General features: G+C 42.7%; 2 protein-coding genes across 2 annotated transcripts; both read left to right on the top strand.

The window, feature by feature from the left end:
• Positions 1 to 5,202: 5,202 nt before the first annotated feature.
• LOC310891727 (uncharacterized protein C6orf52) lies at positions 5,203 to 6,944 on the top strand. Its single transcript, XM_083853968.1, has 3 exons — positions 5,203 to 5,358; positions 5,687 to 5,732; positions 6,551 to 6,944. Exons 1-3 carry the CDS (start codon positions 5,299 to 5,301, stop codon positions 6,685 to 6,687), a joined length of 243 nt encoding a protein of 80 aa, XP_083710094.1. The 5' UTR covers positions 5,203 to 5,298; the 3' UTR covers positions 6,688 to 6,944.
• A 9,221-nt stretch (positions 6,945 to 16,165) lies between these two features.
• On the top strand, positions 16,166 to 20,851 carry LOC310891714 (nuclear pore complex protein Nup153-like; the record flags this gene model as incomplete). Its single annotated transcript, XM_083853957.1, has 5 exons — positions 16,166 to 16,171; positions 17,101 to 17,236; positions 18,495 to 18,586; positions 18,669 to 18,791; positions 20,627 to 20,851. The coding sequence occupies 5 exons, from the start codon at positions 16,166 to 16,168 to the stop codon at positions 20,810 to 20,812; spliced, it is 543 nt and encodes a 180-aa protein (XP_083710083.1). The 3' UTR covers positions 20,813 to 20,851.
• Between the last annotated feature and the right edge of the window lie 1,567 nt (positions 20,852 to 22,418).

Genomic DNA, 22,418 nt, shown 5'->3' with positions numbered 1-22,418 from the left:
TATGCCAACATTCCAGAAGTCTTTTCAGACATGAATACAGATCCCTTTTGTAAGGCATACAAAGGCATTTTTCTGGTACTTAAAAAAGCCTAGCACATAACCAGAAAGATATCCTAATCCAAGAGCAAATGGGGAAAAAATAACCCAAACCAGAAGTGGAATAGGGAATAACTCTAACAAAAGTACTATGGCAAGAAAATGAAGTATGCCTGGAAAAACCGTGACATCAAAGCTTATCTTGCAGCCAATCAGTCAGTCAGTACCAAAGTGCATTAGATCGCACTGGAAGACACCAGGTCAAACTCCCACAATACTGAGGAGGAGAACTGGTCTAAACTTGTCAAATACTTGACAACAGCCTGCTTAGCACTGTAACTGCATAGAGGAAGACAGATCCCTAAGGCATATGCTCAGACTTTTCTCTAATCCGAACTGTCAATCCATTAGAATTCTGAAAAAAGTCTTACATCAAAATAGATCTTCATTCAGACAACTATCGCTTGCCCATAACAGCCCATATTCCTCTTTCTGTTAACACCTGTGAGCTTCAAGGGGGCAAAGACAGTTGTCAGCCTTCAAGCAAGTCTAATCTACAATTGGACTCAGGATATAAAATATATATATATATACACACACACGCATAGATATATAGCATTGGTGGGCCAGAGATTTACTGAGTATTCCAACTCAACTGTCCAAAGGGACTCTTGCCAGCAGATCAGTGTGGTGCTCCTGCTCCAGAACATGGCACCCAACAGAGACCAGCATCACAAAAAACACTACCACCACTACCTACTCTACAAACAAAAGGTAGGGCACTGCAATAAACTTTGTGAACGAAATCAAAAGCAGTATGAGTTTGCTGTATCTCCTTCCTAAATGGAGAAGTAGAAAGGAGTTCTAACAGAGACAATTTAGAACAGTTTGAAAAAAACATAATTAAAACCCAGCACCTGATTGCACCTGTACCAGAACCTTAAAGCCAGTCGCTTCCACCCCTGAAAAGGTGGTTGTTGTGAAGTCCAACTTTTAGATGCCAAAACAAAGTGTTGAGTTCTTTCTGCAAGCCAAAGAATGCCCATGGTCACATAAGAATTGCTTGGCAGATGAGCATAGAGTCGACAAAATTCCCTGCTACTGTTCTTTGAAAAGAGCAACCCCCTAAAAACCGAGTGCAAAGTCCCTTAACTCAAGCATTATTACCCAAAACACCATTTGCCCAGAAGGAAAAGCCATCAATATTATCTGGAGGATAACTCATTTGACCTAATCCAAGAAAGCAGTATAACACAAAGCAGTCTCCTCAAGAAGAAATTCAATTAATTCTGCTGGATTTTTTTTATTTTAGAGATGAGTTAGCATTTGGCCTCAAATGATCCTAAAGAACACATGGTCTTCATGTGAACTCAAAGCAGACAATTAACTTCATCATGAAAGGAGTATTAAAAAAAAGAATAATAAATCATAAATCTTCCTCCATGTTTTTGCTTAAAAAATAAAGAAAAAAACACATCAATAAACATCCTCCTGAACTGTAACTCACTTCCCCTACTTCACCTTCTAAAGAATGCTTCAGAAAGAATCATCCCATTAGGACAGAGCTTTCAAACTGCAAGCAATTAAATAGCTAAAACTAATAGCTTTTCCCCTAGGGAACATTAGGAGGGACAAATTATTTTGTTATAAGTAAACTGAGTTATAAACCATGAAATATCTGTCAAAGCAAAATTTGTAACGCTACAGATTTAGTTAAACTACAAAATGAGCCATATTTCCTGTAGAAGGAAAAAATTAGGCCTCCAATAGCAAAGATCCTTTCTGTGGATACAGCATTATAACGTGCCTCGTTTCCCATCTTCGTATCCTACTCAGAAGATAAACTTGGGATAAAAAGTGGTGTATCAGTACTTTTATTCTTGCTCATCTTCCTTCCTTTCATAAAAACAACAATTTTCTCAAAGTTATATTGATCTTCAAACACAATCCAGACTTTGCAGCTCCCTCAAAATACAAAATTTTCATTGGATTTCCCATTCCTTTTACTGAGAACTGTCACCACCTTTCAGGTGCAGACCGTACTGAAAAAGGAGATTTCTTTCTTCCTTCAAGTAAGTTTTAAATTAATAGATGTCATACCTTTCAGATGGTTCTGCTCGCTGTTCTGCAGGCAAAGTCTTCTCTCTCATCCCCTGCAAGTTAAGTTTAGTTCAAGACTTAGCTGAATATGTACAGAATACACAAAGTACCAACAACCACTTCATGTGTTTTTTTGTGGTTTTTATTTTATTTATTTATTTTTAATTTTATAGCACTGAATACACCTCACCTACTTAACGTTGTTCCCTAATTCAGCATTGTGGGTACAGTTCAGTTAAATTTTGGGGCTAAAGTAAGCATCACTGCTTCACTCAGCATTGAGGACAAACTGATAGAACACTAAATCAAATTTGTCAAATCCTCTAACAAAGAAAGTAATTACTTTAAACAAAATGACAAAAATTGTGTGTGGGGGGGAGAGTTTTCATCAAAACTTGTGTTTGCCAACCCCGTAAAAGGGACATACTTTTCTGTTTTCTATCATTTATCAACAAACAAGAAAAAAAAAAAAAACTCTACCCCCACAAAAAACTAAGCAGTTGCTGCTAGAAAGTTGCTGCAAAGCTTTTTGTTTCTGGCCCAAGTTTTTTAATTTGGTGAAAGCCTTTTCTGTGCACGTGCACATGCCAGAGAGGTTGCTTAAGTAATAGAAGCTATAGTAGCTGCTATCTTCTGTTTTTTGTAGAAGACAGAAACTGAATTCGTTAGCTTTGTAACTGTTATGCATACCAGAATTGGTTTTCTCCCTTTTGAAAATAGTAGAGGGTATGCCTATGTCAGATTTGGTGAGCAAGGTGATCAGATGAGGGCACTGCAAGACTGCCAGAACGCACCAGGTCTGGGGGGAAAAGGAATCCGGCTGAGCATAGGAATTTCTAAAAGGTAACCAAGGAGTTGTGCATTGATACAGTTATTCTAAATAATCAGATTCTTGTAGCTCTGCCTTTGGAAAGTCTGTGGCCCTTGCTGTAGTGGCTGCACACAGGATGCAGTCTACAAAACCAGAAATGCAGAAGTCCTATGTTTTGACTCCCTGGATTCATCAACCTGCTTCAGGATGGCTGGGGGAATCCAACTGTTAAGTCTAGCCAGACAGCGCAACTTGGGCTTAGCTGCCATTGTAACCAGCCTTGTTTCTCAACAGTAGCAAAGCTGAATGCATTGGTAAATATTTTCAGGTTTGGGCCTGCATAAGGTAGAAGGGACAACAAGTGGTTTTATATGCTAGGGAGTTCTTGTTCTTAGAGCTTTCCCTCTAGTTTGAGAGAAGCACATAACTAGTTTTACAGTGGGTTGACAGGAAAGAAGTGGGGGGGAAAAATGGGAACGCAGGGGGAAAGCCAAAGGCGTTATTACTAGAACAGGTTTAGAATGCTATTCTTTGCTTTTCATGAGCTTAGGGCAATGGGGAGTTTAAAGCTTAGCACTTCCTGAGAGGGTTTCTTACTCTACCGGCTCAGTTCTATCACTTATTTAAGGCAATTCAGGTCTCTGAACGGTTAAAGAATTGATACCAAATTTGATGAACTTTGATTCAGGATACTGACAAAACAGGACTTCATATAAACAATTTCAGTATGTTCATGAGGTTAGCTTGTGCGTTCTGTTAAATAGTAAAAAATGACACTTCTGTTTCTGTTTACCTAGCATAATTCTGCAAATGTTGCCTCCTTCTGCTTTAGAATGGAAATGCTCTTCTCCAAGAGAGCACTGTCCAAACTTCTTTGCCAAAATTTTTTGATTAAATTAATATTGTTTTATTTTGAAAACAAGAATAAGCCACAAACATGTTTTCTTGCTTCGGCTATCCAGAAGAACGTCAACAGTATTTTCAGATTTTCCTTCCCTACACAACTGTATGTAGGAAGAGTGCAGTTGGAAGCAGAAGACCTAAGATGATGTATCTTCTGTTTGTTTACTACAGTAACAAGACAATGGATTACCTCTTTATTAGAACTTGTGTAGCTTTGCAGTATTGAAACAAATGTAGGTATTAAAATACACATCAGTAATACGTTTCTGAATGGCTGAGTACCGTGCTCTCTTAGCATTGAAATACCCAGCCATTGGATTAGTTTGTCCCTCATGTTTGCTGAGTTTGGAAGCTATTTCAGAATGCCTTCAGCTTGTATTCTTCCCCAAAAGCATAGAACTCACTTCTCTGCATCCCCAATTCAAGTCAGAGAAACTGGGCACTGCAGACACAGGAGGTCTGCCTGTACAGAATCAGTGAAGACAAGTCTAAACAGCGGATTTTTTTGAATATGCAGCTGGGTTATCTGAATGTTCTTTATGCAGTGTACCTCAGTTTTAGTACAGATAGCACTTGTCTTGGTTCTTGTCATTAGTCTGAAGCTGCCCCTGAGAAAATCTTGAAAGGGAAAGTAGTGAAAGCTAATCAGCTGGCCCTTTCTTCTTAAGAACCAGTGTATTTTGTAATTCTCCCACTAATAATAAGGCGTCATGCTGGAGAATCGCGATTGTGTTGTTAAGCAAGACTGACTTCACCTGAGCGGTATAGTTGGCAGCTGTTGAATGTTTAATGGACTTTAAACAAACAAAAAAACTGAGCAGGTGGAGGTAGACATGGCAAACTGACAGGCAGCGTCAGATGCTTCTTTGAAATGGATAATCTGACTCCATTCACTTCTTTCTGGAAATAAGATCTAGTAATTAACCAAACAAAAGATAGAAGGGTTAAGACTGCATCTTTAAAGCAGCTGTGCTTGATAAATGTCTCTGGTCTTAAATCAATCTTTAGCAAAGCACAGAGACTTAGCAGCAGCTTGCTTATGCCAACGCTAAAAATACTTGATGTGTACAGGTAACCATGTCAAGGCTCTGGAGTTAATCCATGAGAACAATTCCTTCTGGTATTGGCAAAGGTGAGGATGCTTGCTTCTATAGAAATGAGGTTTTGAGCTGTGATTTAAGCTGTCACTTAGGTGACTGTTTAGGAAAGCTTCCTTTTAAGTTTTGAAGTATGTAAGCTGACAAATTGTTTAAGTTCAGAACTGGGTTTACAGTTTCTGTTCTCTGACTGTATGCAACTTCTCATGTTTCAGACTGAAAGCAGAATTGCAGCGGTACCAGTCATACAACTATAATGCTTATTGCCAAGATTACCAGAACTACCACTCGCAGAGGAGTTACGATGCTTACGCTGACTACAACTACAGCTCCTATGCTCCCTATGACAGCATGCAAGCTGTTGGAGACTGCTCTTTAGGAGATTCTTTAATGGCTCCAGCTGTTTTTGAGGTAAAGATAGTGCACGCTTGCTGTAAAGAAAATATTTCACAGATAATACGTTGTACAGATTTGCTCTGATTCTTCTGATTTGCTTTGCTTAAAGCAAATTAAACAGTTGTTGTAAGTGGTCTTATCGTGGTCAATGTATTAGTTGTGACCTCCGGAAGTCCCTTCCAACCTGTACTGTAATATTGGCTTTCTTCTAAAAATAAATAGATAAAATGCCATCTATCCTTGTAGTTGTAGGAAGAAGGAATGGGTTGAGACTGCAGCACTTTGAATCTGTGATGCTTTCTGAAATGAGTTATGATTAAACTTAGCCTTTTCTGTCTTTCAGGAATCTTCAGTTATGACTGCAATCGGTGATGACCTAATTACTGACGGTAATAAGGGTTCTATCATTGTCACTTGAGTTTAGCCATCCTTGTGCCTTTTAACAATACAAGCCAACCTCTACTGGATGAAGAACATCTTGAAAATTCAGCTGAGGTCAAACCTCTGTGGGGTTGATCTGCAATCAGCTGGGGTTTTAAAGCTGATACAGCATACACTGACCGCATCAAGTAAAACGGGACACTGTCAATGCTTCGCAGCAGGTTTCTTGTACCTGTGCCTTCATTCCCATTTGAAAATGGTCTAAGACAGAATTTTGTTCTTTGTATTGGTTCCGCTAAACAGATTTTATATTAGAAACTCAGTAATATGCAAAAGCTTTGTTCTCCACCCTGAGGTAAAAGCTTATGTTGCAGATTCCAAAAGGAGGATTCAGCTTGCACTTACAAATACGGTACAAAACATATTTGTGTCCTGGAAGGTTTGCAAAGTTCCTCACGTGGAGGCATTTTGTGTTAGTGTTTAGAAACTATCCTATGTAACGTGTATTGCCGTAGAAGTGAATTAAATGACTCTTGGGAGGGTTTCATGGCTGATTATCCGTAAACGTTATCTTTACTATCTTAAACATTGTCTTTGTCTTTATCTTGAAAGACAGTTCTAGTCCCAGCCTTCTAATATACAAATTCCCAAAAGTTGGAGTTGTGAGGCTCAAAATTTTAGAGGACTAAATACCTCACTAAAATTAGTAGATCTAATAGCTTATTACACTTAGCTTAAAATACATTTTATTAGCCATTTCACGTGAAGTTTTTTTGTGCGCATGCCTCAGATTTGATACTTGGACTTACCAGGCTTTTATTTTCAGATCCACAGCTCTACTTGGATGTTGATGAAATGAACAGACAATTCATGGAGACAAGCGAAGAACTCTACGATTCACTCATGAATTGTCACTGGCAACCTCTGGATACGGTCACTTCTGAAATCCCCTCTGCTATTTAAGTGTCTTCTAGAGCATGACCGTTATGGCCAAAGTGCTAAAACTACATTTCTTCTACATTATTCTAGCTCATAAGTTTTAAAGCACAATGATAGGTTGGGTTTTTTTTGCTATGCTTTTGACAGTTTCTGTAATCTTTTTGTTCATCACTCCCTTCTTGGAGCATCATGAAGTCATGTAAATATTCGAGAAATGTAAAGAGGTAAATGGGGTCTAAAGATAGACTTGCCTGTGTAAATAAAAGATTTGTTTCTGCAAACCTGCCAGCAAGGGATTTTACTTGTACCTGTGTGCAGCACGTTCTCTTCCGGCTTATGGAATTTAACAAGGTAGTAAGGGTATTTCATCTGTCTTTATTTTTATATGGGCATTAGGACACAAGCAAAATCTAGCTTCCCCTTGTTTTCCTGGTTCCTTAGGTAAGCGACAAGCCAAGCCTTTCATGTGCTTGCTTAGACTGGAAGTATGTATGGGAGACACTCACAGGCCTTGCTATGGAAACACCTGTGCCCACTTTTTCCTGCAGGCTGCTGGCTCTAACTGTACTACTGATACATGCTAGGTCAGCTAAAATTGGCTTATAAATAGGGTATGTTAAGCATATGGAAGTGTAGACTTCAACTGCCATAGCTACAAACATCCCGTGGAATGAGGATGATGTCTGCTGGCACTCTCTGCATCAGCATTCAGTTTTCCCTTGCCCTTCTTACTGTTAGACTTCTCAGCTGACGCTTTACAGCGAAGAAATTGCTACAACATAATCCGTGTTCTTAAACCTAAAAAAAAAAAATCTTGGAGAAAACAACTTGCTGGTTTTCCCTCCTTGCTGGCAAGGAGAAAAATAGTCCACCAGGAACAACAAAAAAATCCTAGTAACAGCTCCTTAAGTTATACCCTCTGCTACCCTCTCTGATTGCTCTGGTCTTCCTTCATTCGTGGTAATGAAGTTTTTAAAGCTCTGGTAGAAGGATGACAGCACTCAAGTCAAAGGAGATGAGAGCAATGAGGAAAGCTTTGCTTTAAGCTAGAGCAGTCTTGCGAGTTGCTGCCTTTATGCTGTTCTTATCTTGAAGGGTACAGAGTCTTTTCCAGTCATAGGGACTCCATAACCCTATGAGTATGGAGAAATAGTTGCTAATTAACAGTGTGTATAATAAGTAAGTGAGGCTGGAAACAAAAGAATATTCCTCCAAGAAAAAAAAGGAAGCAGAAATTACTGTACTTAATAGCTGGGGAAGCTGTTAAAGCTAGTTGACACAGTTCTGGTACTGCCGTGTGTGTTTTGGGGGCAACATAAACCATAATTGCTGTGATGGCAGGTAAGAATCCAATTCTTTTTTATGGCTTAGTGTAGTCAGTGAAAGCAGTGGTCCTAAGCTGCATGCTGTTCTTAAATGTAATGCAAATTCTCTTTTGTGACTCCTCAGTACTTCCAGGTTACTTGTAGCTGATCACCAGCAACTGCTTCTGTTAGCTATTAGCTGTTGGGTTTTTGCTAGGAATACTTTCAGTCCTGAATTGAAATGATGACATCCTGAAACAGAAGAGGCTCTTGGAGTATTGTAGGAAGCACATTCTTCCTGGTTCTAGTGCAGGTGTAGACGTAGGAGGAGACAGAAGGCAAAGAACCTCACATAGGTGGAGGGGGTGAGGTGGCATCACAGTTAGAGCTGTTGCAGTTAACTCTTCCCAAAGCATGAAAGCAACGTGGCTGGGAACAGGGATTTGTTGGGTTGCTTCTTTGTGTGAGCCAGGGAGTCTTTTGAGGGGCAGATTAATAAGAATATGACACAAGGTAGAGGTGGAATAGATGAAGCAAAGAATCTGGGTGGGAAAAGGGTTGCTTGTACGTGTCTATGGAATTGTTTCAGGGGACTGAGCTGGGGCAAATTCAAGATAATAGATGCAGCCTCCTTGAATTTGGATGGCAGTGCTGAAGCTTCAAAACCTTACAAGCTTTGATGCCACTTCAATTGTAGTGCATAGCTGTGGTACTTGAGCTCAGAAGTGCAAACTGCACAGGATTTTTTTATCTATTTTCTTCAACGTGAGCAGCAAAACATCTTCCAGGAATGTGCCTGGGTGCTACGCTGCTTTGACACGGCTTGCTTTGCATCACCAAACACAGTAGTTAGGTTGCATCGAGTACTTTGTGGAAACATTCATTGTGTTGTCACCCAGAAATGGGATGCTACAGATATGTGTTGGCCCGGCAGTATCAGTGCTGGTTTTTGGCCTTTGAGAGGTTGGTCCATAACATGTGACCTGTGTAACGAGAGGCCCACATAGATTGGTGACTTCATTAAGTCTGATACTGTGGTGGTGTGTGACCCAAGGCCCTGAACGTCAGAAAATCAGGCTGTGGCCACCTATTTTATGCAGACTTTGCCTATTAACAAGGTCTCTACACTGTACGTTAGAGACGTGCGCCTCCTTTTCCGGACTAGATAGCGAAAATACCAGTTTTGTAGTTCAGTGAATGAGATTGGTTGGGCTGTTTGTTCTCCAGAGCTGAAAAATGTTGGGAGTGTATTCTCTTGGAGTCCACAGAAATGAAAATGATGAGAGGAAGAGAACGTTGGTTGCAGCCCGCGTGCTGCTGTTATAAAGGAGTTCTCTGATGTCTTTTTCCCTCTGCTGAGACTTATCAGCCTATCGTCCTTTCCTGTTAGGAGCGCATACCTGGCTTGGGATGGTGTGCGCAGTGCAGATTCTTTACCGTAAGAGCGCAGTGAATGCCAGACTTCTTCCTGTACTGCCGTGTTAACCGTGAGTCACAAATTCAGGAAGCAGTGATTGCATCGGAACTGCTAGAATGCTTTGCGGAGTCTTTTTACTGGGTAAACTTCACAGCTGCAGTTACAACTTCCAGCCTGTGTTAGCTGAACACATCGTACTGGTGCCCGCCATCAGTTTGACAAAGATGGGATTGCAGTAGGAACTTGCTTTTTTCCTTCTTTTTAATTAAACAAGTCTTTGAAGCAACTTTTCCAACACCGCCATACTTCACTTCTTCCAGTTATTTTCTGTTTTACTTAGCTGAAATGTTTTTTTTTCTTCCAAGCTTGAGGAAGTTTTCTACAAGAATGTCCCGTAATGATTTCATAAACTCTTTTCGTTGTACCTAGCTGCAACAGAGAGTGCTTTTATTCAAAAACCTGCTGGTTTTCTCTTCCAAGAAGCAGTGGGGTTTTTCCTATCTCTTCACTGATGGGAAAGGCTGTAGGACAGTAGCTTGAGGGGCTGCTAATGCTGTCATCAGTGAGCCGGGAAAAGGCAGGAGTCCGAAACGGGTAAAAAGTACTTAAAAGGATACCAAAAGAGTAAACGGTACTTAAGCCGTGGATGTTTCTTTTTGCAGGGATGCTCTGAACCAACCGCTTCTTTCTAGCGCTACCTCAAAGTAACTTGCAGATAGACCTCACAGGGAAGGTTGATCAAATGGTGATGATCGCTGTCATTCTGCTGGACACGCAGATACTTGCCTTTCGTTTTGGCTCATTTTTAATACCAATTAACTTCAGTGCCTCGCGTTAATAGACACCGTTTGACTGCATCGGCAAATGTTTCTGAGTCGTGTCATTAAAGGCCTGTCACCCTATGGAAATCCTTCTAAATAAGAAAAATGGCATTCAAATAAATAAATAAAGCAGCGTTTGAACTTATGATCAAACCTAGCGTAGCTGCCTTTGACGCTGATCTGGAGGAGAAAAATCACGTTATCACGCTACTATGGTTGCCTTAATAGGTTTGGTGTACATGAGGGAGGGAAGTATTATGTGATGTTTGCCTAGCTATTACATGGCCGATGCAGGAGGGGTTTTAGTCAGTTCCCTGAGCACGTATTGTTGCAGAAGTCGGTGATTTCACTGCCCAATGTCTGTTATTAAGGGCACGATTCATGTCCCGTTATCGTTTCTATTCTTTATTTATGTGTTTATTTTCTGGGGCGGCGATCTGTCACGATGCCCATCGTTCCCCTGCCGTGGGGTAGAATTTAGCGTGACGACTGCTTCCCGGACCAACGGGGCCACGAATCCGGCCTAAAACACTGCTTGTGCGTTGGTTGTCGGCGTGGGGGCTGTTGGTTGTCGGTGCGGGGGTATCGGTTGTCGGTGCGGGGCTTTTCTGACGAGCACTGTGGGCTCGGGGCGCCGTCCCACGCCCGGCGCGGTGCTGCGGCACACCAGCGGTCGGCGCCACGGCGCGGGGAGGCTCTGGAGGTGACTCCTAGCCCCGTGCTTACGGTGGCCGGGCCGGGGTTCATTATGGCGGCCGGGTCCTGAGGGCGGGAGCGGGAGGGCGGCGGGACCGGGACGGGACCGGGGCGGGGCGAGGAACGGGAGCGGCAGCGGGAGGGGGGGGCGCGCGTTCCCGTGAGGGGAGGGGGCGCGCGAGGGAGGGAGGGGGAGGGTGTGAGAAACACTCCGTAGCCAATAACTTGGGCTCAGGCGAGGAGCTCGGCGAAGCAGGAATTTATTCGCGATCGCAGTGGCGGGCGTCCCGTCCGTGCGAGGACTACCGCACACCAAATTTCCCTGGTGTATTGCCAAGCACTTCCCCGTGCAAGGGCTTACCATACACCACATTTCCCGAGACTCTTCCTTTCTCTCCCTTATCTCACGCTTCGTCCGTCTCCGGCCGCGCCCCTCGCGGAGCTGCGGAACCGCGGATCAGGACTCCACACTCGCTCCGTACAAAAGTACGTCTCAATCACACGGCACACAGAGTCTCACCCGACCCCCAAGGCAATACTTCCTATTTCTTACCTTGGTCTGTGCACAGAGTTACCGGATCAATTCTCAAAGCCGGAGTGCCTGCCTTCTTCCCTTCCCCACTCCTTCACGGATCCTGCCTCTTTCATCAGTCTCGGGCCCTCTGTCAGCTCTCCGCAGAACCGCCGCCGTCGATGCACAGGACCGCTGAAATCAGCGGGGCATGCCTTCCTGCTGCTGCGGCGGTGGGGCTCCCCAGTAGGCGACTGGCTCCCGGACGAGCCCCCAAATTGTGAGAAACACTCCGTAGCCAATAACTTGGGCTCAGGCGAGGAGCTCAGCGAAGCAGGAATTTATTCGCGATCGCAGTGGCGGGCGTCCCACGAGCAGGAGCGCCCCTGCTGGTTCCAAAACCCAGTTTATATACTTTTTGATGACGGGACCCTCCCCTGTTTCCCCACTGAGGGGGTGATCCAGGCTCACAATCTGTCTGATGCTTCCCAGACAATGCATGGCCTTCAGTTGCCGGCCTGTTAAATTTCGAATTTCTTTCGACTTTTTTACTGGTTGAAGCGGTAATGGTTCTTCACTTACCTGACTTGACTCAACACCGTGATTTTCCCCGAATTGTTCTACGGAGTCTGGTTGTCTGCATTTTACAAGGTCGCCTGCTAAGCGTTCTTATCGCTGCAAGCACACCTCGATACCCCATTCCTTACCTTTAAACAACGTAACTCTGCAAAAACAACATTTTTATTCCCACGAGGGGCAGGGCAGGCCCCGCGGCGCGTGGCGGCGGGGGGCGGGGGGGCCCCGTGACGGCACCGAACGCGGGGGGGGGGCGGTATGGCCTCGGGCGGCGCGACCGGTAGCGGCGCGACCGGCAGCGGCATGGCCGGCGGTGGCAGGGCCGGTGGCGGCGGGGCGCCGGGCGGCAGCCCAGGAGCCCGATCAGGAGGAGGAGGAGCAGGAGGAGGAGGAGGAGGAGGAGGAGGAGGAGGAGGAGGAGGAGCGGCCGGCGGCAAGGTGAAGAGGCGGCGCCACCGTTTGGGCGCCGCGAAGCCCCCCTGTGCCAGGAGCAAGCGGGTGAGGAGCGGCCCCCCCACAGCGGGCCCTTCCCCCTCAGCCCACCAGTTACCCCCTTACTTACCCCCTTACCTTACCCGCCCCTTTATCCCCTTAGTTACCCCCTACCCACCTCCTTACCCCCTTAGTTACCCCCTCGACCGCTTAGTTACCCCCTTAGTTACCCCCTCAACGGCTTAGTTACCCCCTTAGTTACCCCCTCAGCCCCTTCCTAACCCCCTCAGTTACCCCCTCAGCCCCTTCCTAACCCCCTCAGTTACCCCCTCAGCCCCTTACTTACCCCCTTACCCCTCTACCCAGCCCATTACCCCCCTCCTCCCCCTCCCCTTCACCCCCAGCCCGCTGCCCTCAGGACCCCCAGTGCCACCCCCAGGGCTTTCCCCGCTCCCTGCACCCCTCCTCAGCCCATCATCAATTCTCTGAACGTTACCTGCCAGGCTTTGCTTCTCGTTTGTGCTGTAGGGTACAGCAGGTTGACGGTGAAAGCGGTCCGTCAATTCGGGGTGTGAAAATCCCCGTGCTGGAGGGGGGACGCGCCGAGATCCCTCCCAGCAGCTCTTTGCTAAGAAATGTCAGGACGCCCAGAGAGATGCTCTGGAGATGCCCTCTGCACATGTTTGTTCAGCCAAAACCTCTCCGCTATTAAATGAGCAACGTAGCTGAGGGGACTGATTATCATATGCAAAACCAAGGGAGCGCTACGCATGGATAGCTGCTCATTTAGGTTTTTATCACTTGCAGAAATGCCAAGTCCCTTATACCACATATTGACAATCAATCTTGTCCATCTAAAGCTGGCCTGGAAGGGCAATGCAAACATTCCCCACGCTTACAGAGCAACCGTTGAAACCTCTGGCTTGAACAGTGCATTAATGTTGAAAGTGCCATAGCTTGCGTGTGCCGACACTGTGTAGCTAACTGATAAACCTTACACGTGGATTGAAAATAATCAGTGGAGATGGTTTTCTAACTTTTCCATTGTCTGTTATCTCTGCGTGTTTTCCAGTAGGTTTATTTAAAGAGTGTGCCAGAGCAAACACGTGCGTGGGGATATCTGGGGGATTCTGCACAGAGAATGGCTGCTGCACATCCAGCGCAGATCAAATTAACAGTAACTTATCGGGGAAGAGTTTTAATGATTTGATAAATAGACAAACTGATAGGTGTTACATGTGTGCATTTATTATAGCAGTTAGCTTTGTAACCAGACGAATCGTGCAAATGTTCATAACGTAAAAGGACGAGCTTTGAGCAGATAGCTTGCTTAGAGCATTTGTCAATTAATTTCAGTTTATTTTCAATATCATGTCCACTCTGCAGAAGGTTCTGTGGCTTAATGTTAATTGTCTCTCAGTGATGCAGTTGGGGAGGCACGAAAGCGACCGATGCGATTTTGTGAGGTTATACCTCTGGTTCTGATCCCTACCCCGCTGTTTTTCTCATCCTTCCCCCTACAACTTTAGTCGATAAGTCGATTCTTAGAAATACTTAAATAGATGTGTTTTGTGTGCTTGTGATCCTAATTACAGCCCACCAAACCCTCTGTCTCTTACCATTAAGCTCTGAAGGTGCCTGGGCACTGTAGGCAGTATAGTTAGCAGCTTCAAAGTTCCTGGGAACTAGTCCTGGATCTAATTTACCTTTTTTTTTTCCCCCTGCCTGCAGGAGGGATGATTAGCAGGATGCCTAGCTCATGATTGTCAGCTTTCTGGATATTAATTTTTATTATTAATTTTTATTATTAATTATATTCATTTATATTAATGTATCTTTTATTTAACCGTAGTTCCTGGGGCTTTCGGTCAGGTGGGAATTCTCCGATCGTACCCGATGTATGCCGCAGAGTCAGTCTTCTACAAAATACAGCAACAGCTTTAGAAGGCTCTTGCAAGAGGAGGTGCTGGTGCTATAGCTATAGCTGTGTTTCTTGCAGGACATCTTCTGGGTTAGCCTGACTGTTGAGAGCAGAACTGTTTTTTGTGCGTATAGTCACTGCAATTCAGCATTACTAAAATTGAAAATATTTAGATTCACTGATTTTAATGGGTAGTATGGTCCTGACTGTCGCAGTAGATAATTGCTGAACTTCTGGTTTAGTTGGTTTTCACGGGAGGGTGCGAAGAGGAAGAGTCCTGGAACAAGTCTGTAGGTCAGGAGCTGTTCAGGCGTAGAGTTTCCTGATAGCCTTGCAGATTGACGACCTGCTGGTGAATTTTGGCAGAGGTTTCAAAACTTTGAACCTTGCCAAGGTCACTTGGAAGTGCAGAAAGTGATAGGTAGTTGTAAATCAATCTTAGGTGAATTTTAGGTTTACCAGAAGTGTAGCGATCCTATGCCAGGGATCAACCTCGTCGTCGTCTTCTGAATATTTGCTGTATAATATCTGTCTTCAAGGTCCGTGGAAGGTGGTATCGCAGCATATGCTGTTGACTGCGTTTCTGTAATTAAACAAGTGTTTTTTCTTTCAAGCAGGGAATAATTAGCAGAATGACAGAAACTGTGAAAAATATTGTACCGGCCTGGCTGCAGAAGTATTTCAATAAGCGTGAGGAGGAGTGTGTAGACAGAAATGAATCTGCAAACCAGGAGGAGACTCCGGTAAACTATCACCACGATTATTCAGATGAAGATACCATAATCGATGAGAGATTCACGCCTGAACCAGCAGGAATTAGTAGACGAGGTATGTGAAAAATCATTTGGAATTCTGGCCATCTGTATTTATTCACAGATTTCTAGTTTTGAATCTGAATTTCAAAAGGAAATTGGAATGAGGGTTTTGACAGAATGAAAAAAAAAAACAAACAATCAAAAAAGTCGAAACAACTGTTTGTGAAACCGTCTTAGCTTTAAACTGTATACACAGTTACGAAGCATACATCTTATGCTCTTGGAAGGCATCAGTTAACTTTAGGTACTCTATTAGCCAGGTGCTAAATGCTGAAAATAAGTCATTTGCAAGTGTGCTGGGTTGCATTTTCCATCTTTTAAAAGATATGGAATGAAAATCTGTCTAATTGCCTAAGGCAATTAAAAAAATTAATTTGTTTTGCAGTCTTCGAAACAAAAGACTAGATGCTAGAATGGCAGAGGAAAATTCCGTCTCGTGTCCTGAGTTTGTTTGTTTTGTTTTGGTTTTTTTTGTTCTGGGCTTTGATCAATTTAGTAAAGTTCCTTGTTAACTTGATGGTGAACTGGGGAACTTGTGCACGGATGTGGTTTATGAGATTATTATCCTTAAAATATTCAATAATTTTAAGGTCTACGCGGGGGGAGGGGGTGTCTTTGAAAAGGTATTTGACCGTTGGCAACGAGGTTTGCAACTCCTTTACCTCATGAAAGATTAATTTGTCTTATATCCAGTGCCTCTCACTGTTCCTGTAGTCCTGTTGTATAAATTTGCATCTATTCTTATTTGAGTTTCTCTTAAATTAGCTGTTTTGGGGAAGTCAGCTTTTAATAAGTGAAGAAGTTTTGTCTGAGCGTGCGTAGGTAACCATAGATAATGTGGAAAGTCAGTTGCTTCTGTTGTTGGCAGAATCAAAAAATAAGGAGGAAATATCTTTGCCTCCAATCTCATCTAATTGTAAACAAGGAGATTGATGGCTTTCTGTGTAGCTGTAGCTTGGGAATGAGTTTGGAGAAAAGAATAGAGAAGGTCTTCGTGACTGAGGAACACATGTTGGCTTTCCTATGTAACTGCGTGAAAGGAGCTTTCAGTAAGAACAGCTGCACTGCAAGCTTGCTAACTCCAGGAGATCAGGAGCAGGTGGACACCCTGGAACCTTTTGCAGCTTATGTTGCTGTCCGTGGGTGTCGAATACTATGCTTAAGAATAAGATTTTTTTTAGCAAGATAGACTTCAAGGCCACCTATTCCAGGCCACTGGCATTGTTTGCAGACCCTTTGCTTCAAGAGGGAAAAATGCTCATCTGGTTACTTGGGTCAACATCCTTGTCCCTTGGGTCAAAATCCCAATAGTTAATGGGTAGGAGATGATGTTTTGCCTCTAACGTGAGCTGATATGGAAGAACTTGGGAAAAAAGTACTGCAAACGTTCATTTTCATGTTGTGTATTCAGATTAATGTAACCTTTGTTCCAATATTATGGAAGCTGCAGTGTTATCTGTAATTTACCGTGTAATCTCAAATTTTGTAAAGCTTATTGCAAGCTGTACATGGGAGAAGGAGTATATATGTTTGATTTAGTGAACGGCCAAGTCAGCGTTAGAGCATTTGAGCACGGGGTCAGAATGTGGTGTTGTAAATCCTCATAGTTAACTACTTCTGGATGCAACATTAATACTGTGTATCGCAAGCAGTGTTGTTGTTGTAGCCAGACAGTTAGATGCAACCGTATCTGGGTGAGGAAGAAGTTAAATTTGGCTTCTCTCTTTTTGCGCTTAGAACTTGGCAATAGCATGGCTGTCGATAGGAAACAGGTTTTGGCTTCTGTGAGCTTGTCTATAGCAAAGCTAATTATCTCCCTGTTCTTGTCTAGAACCATCCACAAGTAGATCAGCACTGAACTTCCCAGTTGTGTTAACAAGGCCCTCTCTTCATCGGAGCCGTCTGAATTATACCATGCTGGATTCTCCTGTCCCACCTTGTCAGCCCTCGACATCTTCTATATTTGGCATTGGCAGTCCTAGGCTGTCCTTGATAAAAGAAATAGAAGATTCTACCTCTCAACAAGACGATGATAACATCTCAACAACCAGTGATTCCTCCTCTAGAGCATCTGATGAAGGTGATTTTTGTGTTCTCTGTTTAATTGACTTTTTTTTTAATGTGAAGTACCTTGCGTTCTTTAATATTCCACATCACCTTAGTAAATAAAATAGGTGAATGTCAACTTTGGATGCGAGAATTAAATTGAATTTTTAGTGTTTTAGAAGTATATAATCCTATCACCTTTTTAATAGAAGCGTGCTTTGGAATACGTTTATGATACCCTGATGTTAGAAAGAGTCAATGCTGAAATATACACATTCAGCTAGGTTATATGTAAATTTTGAACTGGGACGGTAGGAAATCAGGCTGACTTGCCGTAGCTTGACAACTAGGCTGATTGTCTAGAAGGAAGAGTGACTCAGAATATCTAACAGACAGCTGGTTAAATGTGAATAAGTGCAGGTGACAAATAGGAACACGAGATGTTTTCCTGTGTTTCAGCAAGAGAAGATAAAGAAACTACTCTGACATAAGCTATAGGCTGTTTTTTGACCTTTCTTGGTAGAAGGCTTCAGCTGTCAATACTTTTCATGTCTTTTGCCAAATTCATTGAGGAAAGCACACCATTTTAAAATAAAAAATAAGCATCGTGTCGATGTAGGTTGGTACCTAGGTCTTCTCGCTGAAAGGGCGAACAGCAGGTTTGCAGCTTTTTCTAGTCCCCCATATAGACAGGGACTGACGTGTGCTCAGCAGGTTTTCCAGAGAACTTTTGTACAGCTGAGTAGTAGAGTAGAGTTGCTGGGCTTTAGCAATATAACCTGAGTGCACTAGAACTTTCTGGTGTGTCTTCGTAAAACATACATGGGCAGAAGATCGTTAACTCTTAGAGCAGCCTTTGGGGAATCTTCCAGGTTTAAAACCTGTGCGATTATGATCTGTGCTGGCCTCCAGCCTTTTACCAACACAGAAAAAAGCTTTGTCCGTACAAATGCACTGATGTTTATGCGGTCCTCTTTTATCTTAGCCTGAAGGAAAAAAATATCTGCATTGGAAGCACAGTATTAACTTGGTAAGATTGGTGAAAACTACTTGCAGCTCTGTGAACAGTTTTCAAGTTTGTAGGTGATACTTGGTTTTCAGTCTGTACGTGAAGTTGATCTATTTAAGGAAGCTGAAGTCATGCTTATTTTTCTGTATTGAAGAACTTGAATTAGTGTGATCTTTATTGTTAAAGTTCTGTACGTACGAGAGGCATTTACATCTAGCATACGTCATTTTGGCAGATGTTGCAGTTTTAAAAAATACTTCATCATCACTGCTCTTGCCCGCAGGAGCTGAAAGAACTCATTCCCTCTCGCAGCATTCTGCAGCTAGCTCTAAGAAACCCGCATTCGGTTTATCTGCTTTTGGAGGACTGTGTCCTGTAAGTACTGCACAGTATTTCTTTTAATCAGTTTGAATGTGTACCTGTTTTTCTATCCACTTCTCATACTGTGTTTCCGTAGGCACGTGGAAGCACATCTGTTTTTAAGCAAAACCAGCTTGGGTTTTCTCCATTTTACCCCGGAAAGACGGCCTATGGTGGTGCAGCTGTAAGATCAAGGCAGCGAAGAACGGAACCTTATCGGGTATGACAAAAGTAGTGTAGTATTAGTAGTCAAATGTAGTAGTCAAACCTGGCTAATATTTATCTGTGGATCTTCTTTTCCAAGCATGCCTACATTCATGCTATGGATATGTTGTATAAACCTGCAGTCTTTGAAAATATCTAAAATCAACTTTGCTGATCCTTTGTTCTTCTGGTACACAGAGGCATGCAGGACTAAATGCAGTCCCAAGATAAGCAGTAACATGCTTTCTGTTTTGAACGATTCATATAGTTCTTGGAGAGAGTTATTTGCCCCCAAGTGTTCTTGGAAATAGCAAATAAAAACTGCTGACAACTCTGATTAGCTAGAGCTGAATCGAAAAGGAAAGTCAAGTCAGGTTTGGTAGGAATGTATTTAAATGAAAGTGACTTTTATCGATAAATCAAAAGGAATTTTAAGAAAATGAAAACGCGGGTTTGCTGGCTCTGTTCTGACAGTCCATTTGTGCAACGGAAAAAGGGCAGTACAAGTACCTCACTTACGGGAAACCTTGAAACCTTGTGGTGCAAAGCTGGGAACCCTCTTTGGTCGGCTATTTTTGTTTTTTACAATCTTACTGCATTATGGTAAAAAGAGGAACCAAAATACTAGGCTTTTAAAGGAGAGAGTAGCTTGCTTCTTGCTGCTTGCTGTGAATGACAGCAAGGTACTAGAGAGTCCAGCGAAGGGCCACCAAGATGATCAAGGGACTGGGAGCACCTCTCCTCTGAGGAGAGGCAGGGACTGCTGGGCCTGTTTAGCATGGAGGAGAGGAGGTTTGGGGGGATCTTATTGGTGTATATAAATACCTGAATGGATGGTGCAAAGAGCATAGAGAGCCATTGTGTTTTCAGCGGTGCCCAGTGCCAGGTCAAGAGGCAACAGGCACAAACTGAAACGTGAGGCTCTGTCTGAGCATCAGGAAATGCTTTTGCACTGTGCGGGTGATGGAGCCCTGGCACAGGTTGCCCGGAGAGGCTGTGGAGTCTCCCTCTTTGGAGGTCTTCAAGAGCTGACTTGACATGGTCCTGGGCAACCTGCTCGGGGTGGCCCTGCTTGAGCGGGGGGGTAGACCAGGCGATCTCTAGAGGTCACTTCCAACCTTAACCATTCTGTGGTTCTGTGAGTCTCACTTGTGTTTTTACATGCTGCGTGGTCTGCTTCCTGTCTTCACATCGTGTGATAAGCACAGTGTGGTTATATGAGGGGTTTAACCTGGGAAGAAAAAAAGTCACACCAAAGGAAGTTTTTGACTGATATTTGAAGTTGGGTGGTGCAAATAAACAGTTTACTTTTTCAGTGTAATGTTTAGATCTGTTACAGTTTAAATCAGATCTTTATCTTTTAAGACAAAGATTTGCAGCCAACTTTAATCTTGGGGGAAGGGAGGAAGCAAGAGAGAAGTAAAACTAGTTCCTGGTTATGATTGTATACACTGATTTTAAGATGGTACACTTAGACCATCGTGAAACTCTGAGGTCTGTGTTGTTACTGAAAATGCTTTCTGTACCACAAGCCTTTTCTTGAGTTCTGTTTCCCTGATTACTGCTTCGGAGGCCTTAGCAGTCCTAGCATCATCCGTCTTGACCTTTTACAAGTACGGAGTTCTTTTATTGCTCGTGCAACAAGCACGTGCAAGATGCACTGAGGCCCAAGGTAAACTTCATTAAACTCCGAATGTATTCTCTTCTTTATGGCTTAAGCTCCCAGTGACTGCATTTTTCTCTGTCATCAGAATATATTGATTGTATCATCAGTGTAGCCTTGGGACGTAAAATACATGCCTCTTTAGCTCAGAATTGACCATTGTAACACTTAAAATGCTAATTTTTCAGGCACAAAGGAGAGCGAAAGCTAGACAAGAAACTGTGCGGTCCCGCGCTACGTTAAGTACCTCAGCACGGCGCATCTTGGAGGCAATGGAGAAGCTGTCAAGCCCTTTGTTGGTAAATAGCACTTCTTTTAATCTGTTTTTGCTTCATGTGTTTATAAAACTTAGTAAATGTGCCATCAAAGCATAAAGATAAAACTATTCTTCCTTACGTTGTGGCCGGTTTAATTTATTGCGCTGTTTTTTCAACAGGATGCTAAAAGAATGGCATCTGTTTTGCCGCTGTGTTGTGTAAGTTGACCATGAACCCCCACATTTTTGTTGCAGGGAACCCTCTCTCTCAGGAAAAAAAAAAATGCCCTCTAATATTTATGCTTTGTTTTTTCCCTTAGCCTCCGGACATAGATAAACCGGATATTACTGACTTCCAGTCCAAACGAAGAAAGGTAAGAACCAATAATGTCTTAAGCTGAGGTAGATAACTTTTTCAATGCTTTATCACTATTAGAAAAATTTTCTCAAACCTCAGTGACGACATAGACATCAAATCAAGTTAATATTGGCATGTATCCACAATAGATGATGGGTTGTGAAGATTACTCAGGTTAAGAATTATGTTATCTTTGTAAGTTGAGAGCAACAACTCTAGAACACACCAAGTCGTTTTATCTTGTCCCCCAACTTGGGGTGAAGCTGCATATTAAAATTCCTGTTGAGGCAAGTTTTCTCTTGAAGAAATGATCACAAATAGAAAAATACTGATTGAGTGGTCATATAGACTTTGTACAGACTTCCGTGTTCATTCGGGCACAGAAAACTAGTTTTTGTGCTTTTTATCACCATTCAAAGTAAAGAGGAGGAAAATTGTTAATTTCCGACGCTATAAATCTTACGCTCCTAAATTCCTATTTGGAGGTAGCACAGAACTGGTGATAATGCTGTGGTAAAGCATGATTTCCTTTCATTTTCTTTAAAAAATGAAAACTAGTCATCTTTTTTTGATGACTTTAGTTAGGGGTATCATTAAACTGCAAAACTGTACCAGGCACAATAGCTCTTGGTGTATTAAATGCCTAACTGGGGGAATTAATATTTTTCATTTTTACCTTTAAAACCAGCGATGAACCATCGTTGGAGTCTGATAAATTTTCCATAAAATTAAATGGGCATCTCTTTCTGCGAAAACATCTGTGTTTCCAGTATCAGTCTGAGTGTACAAATGACCACTTGTTAAGTGTATGGGCTTCTTAGGCTGGAAATCAAAGTGGACAGTAATACTGGTTGCTTATTGCTTTTAACTCTTTCAATCTCTGTATTGTTTAGCCAGCACAATCTCCATTTGGTAAAGTTCTAAAATGAATGTAGCAGCAACTGCTTAGTTTTTAGGGGGGTAGAGGTTTTTTTTTTCTTTTTCTTTTTCGACGCTATAAATCTTACGCTCCTAAATTCCTATTTGGAGGTAGCACAGAACTGGTGAGAATGCTGTGGTAAAGCATGATTTCCTTTCATTTTCTTTAAAAAATGAAAACTAGTCATCTTTTTTTGACGACTTTAGTTAGGGGTATCCTTGGGCTTATTAAATTGCAAAACCCTTAAATGACCACTTGAAGATCAGGTGACTGAAGGAAATAACAAGATGTGCAAACTTTTCATCTTCTGTTCTAATGAGCAAAGGGACAGTGTCTCAAGAAGTTTCTGTGCTAATTCCTTGATTGGATGGATGTATAATTAAGTTTACAATCACTTCAGAGTTTACAAACATCTCAGATTTCCTGGACCATCTTTTCACCATCTGC

Source organism: Anser anser, assembly GCF_964211835.1.
Source record: "Anser anser genome assembly, contig: HAP1_SCAFFOLD_71, whole genome shotgun sequence".
Classification (NCBI taxonomy): domain Eukaryota; kingdom Metazoa; phylum Chordata; class Aves; order Anseriformes; family Anatidae; genus Anser; species Anser anser.
Note: the sequence above shows the minus strand (reverse complement) of the source record. Positions and strands in the feature narration are given on the sequence as shown.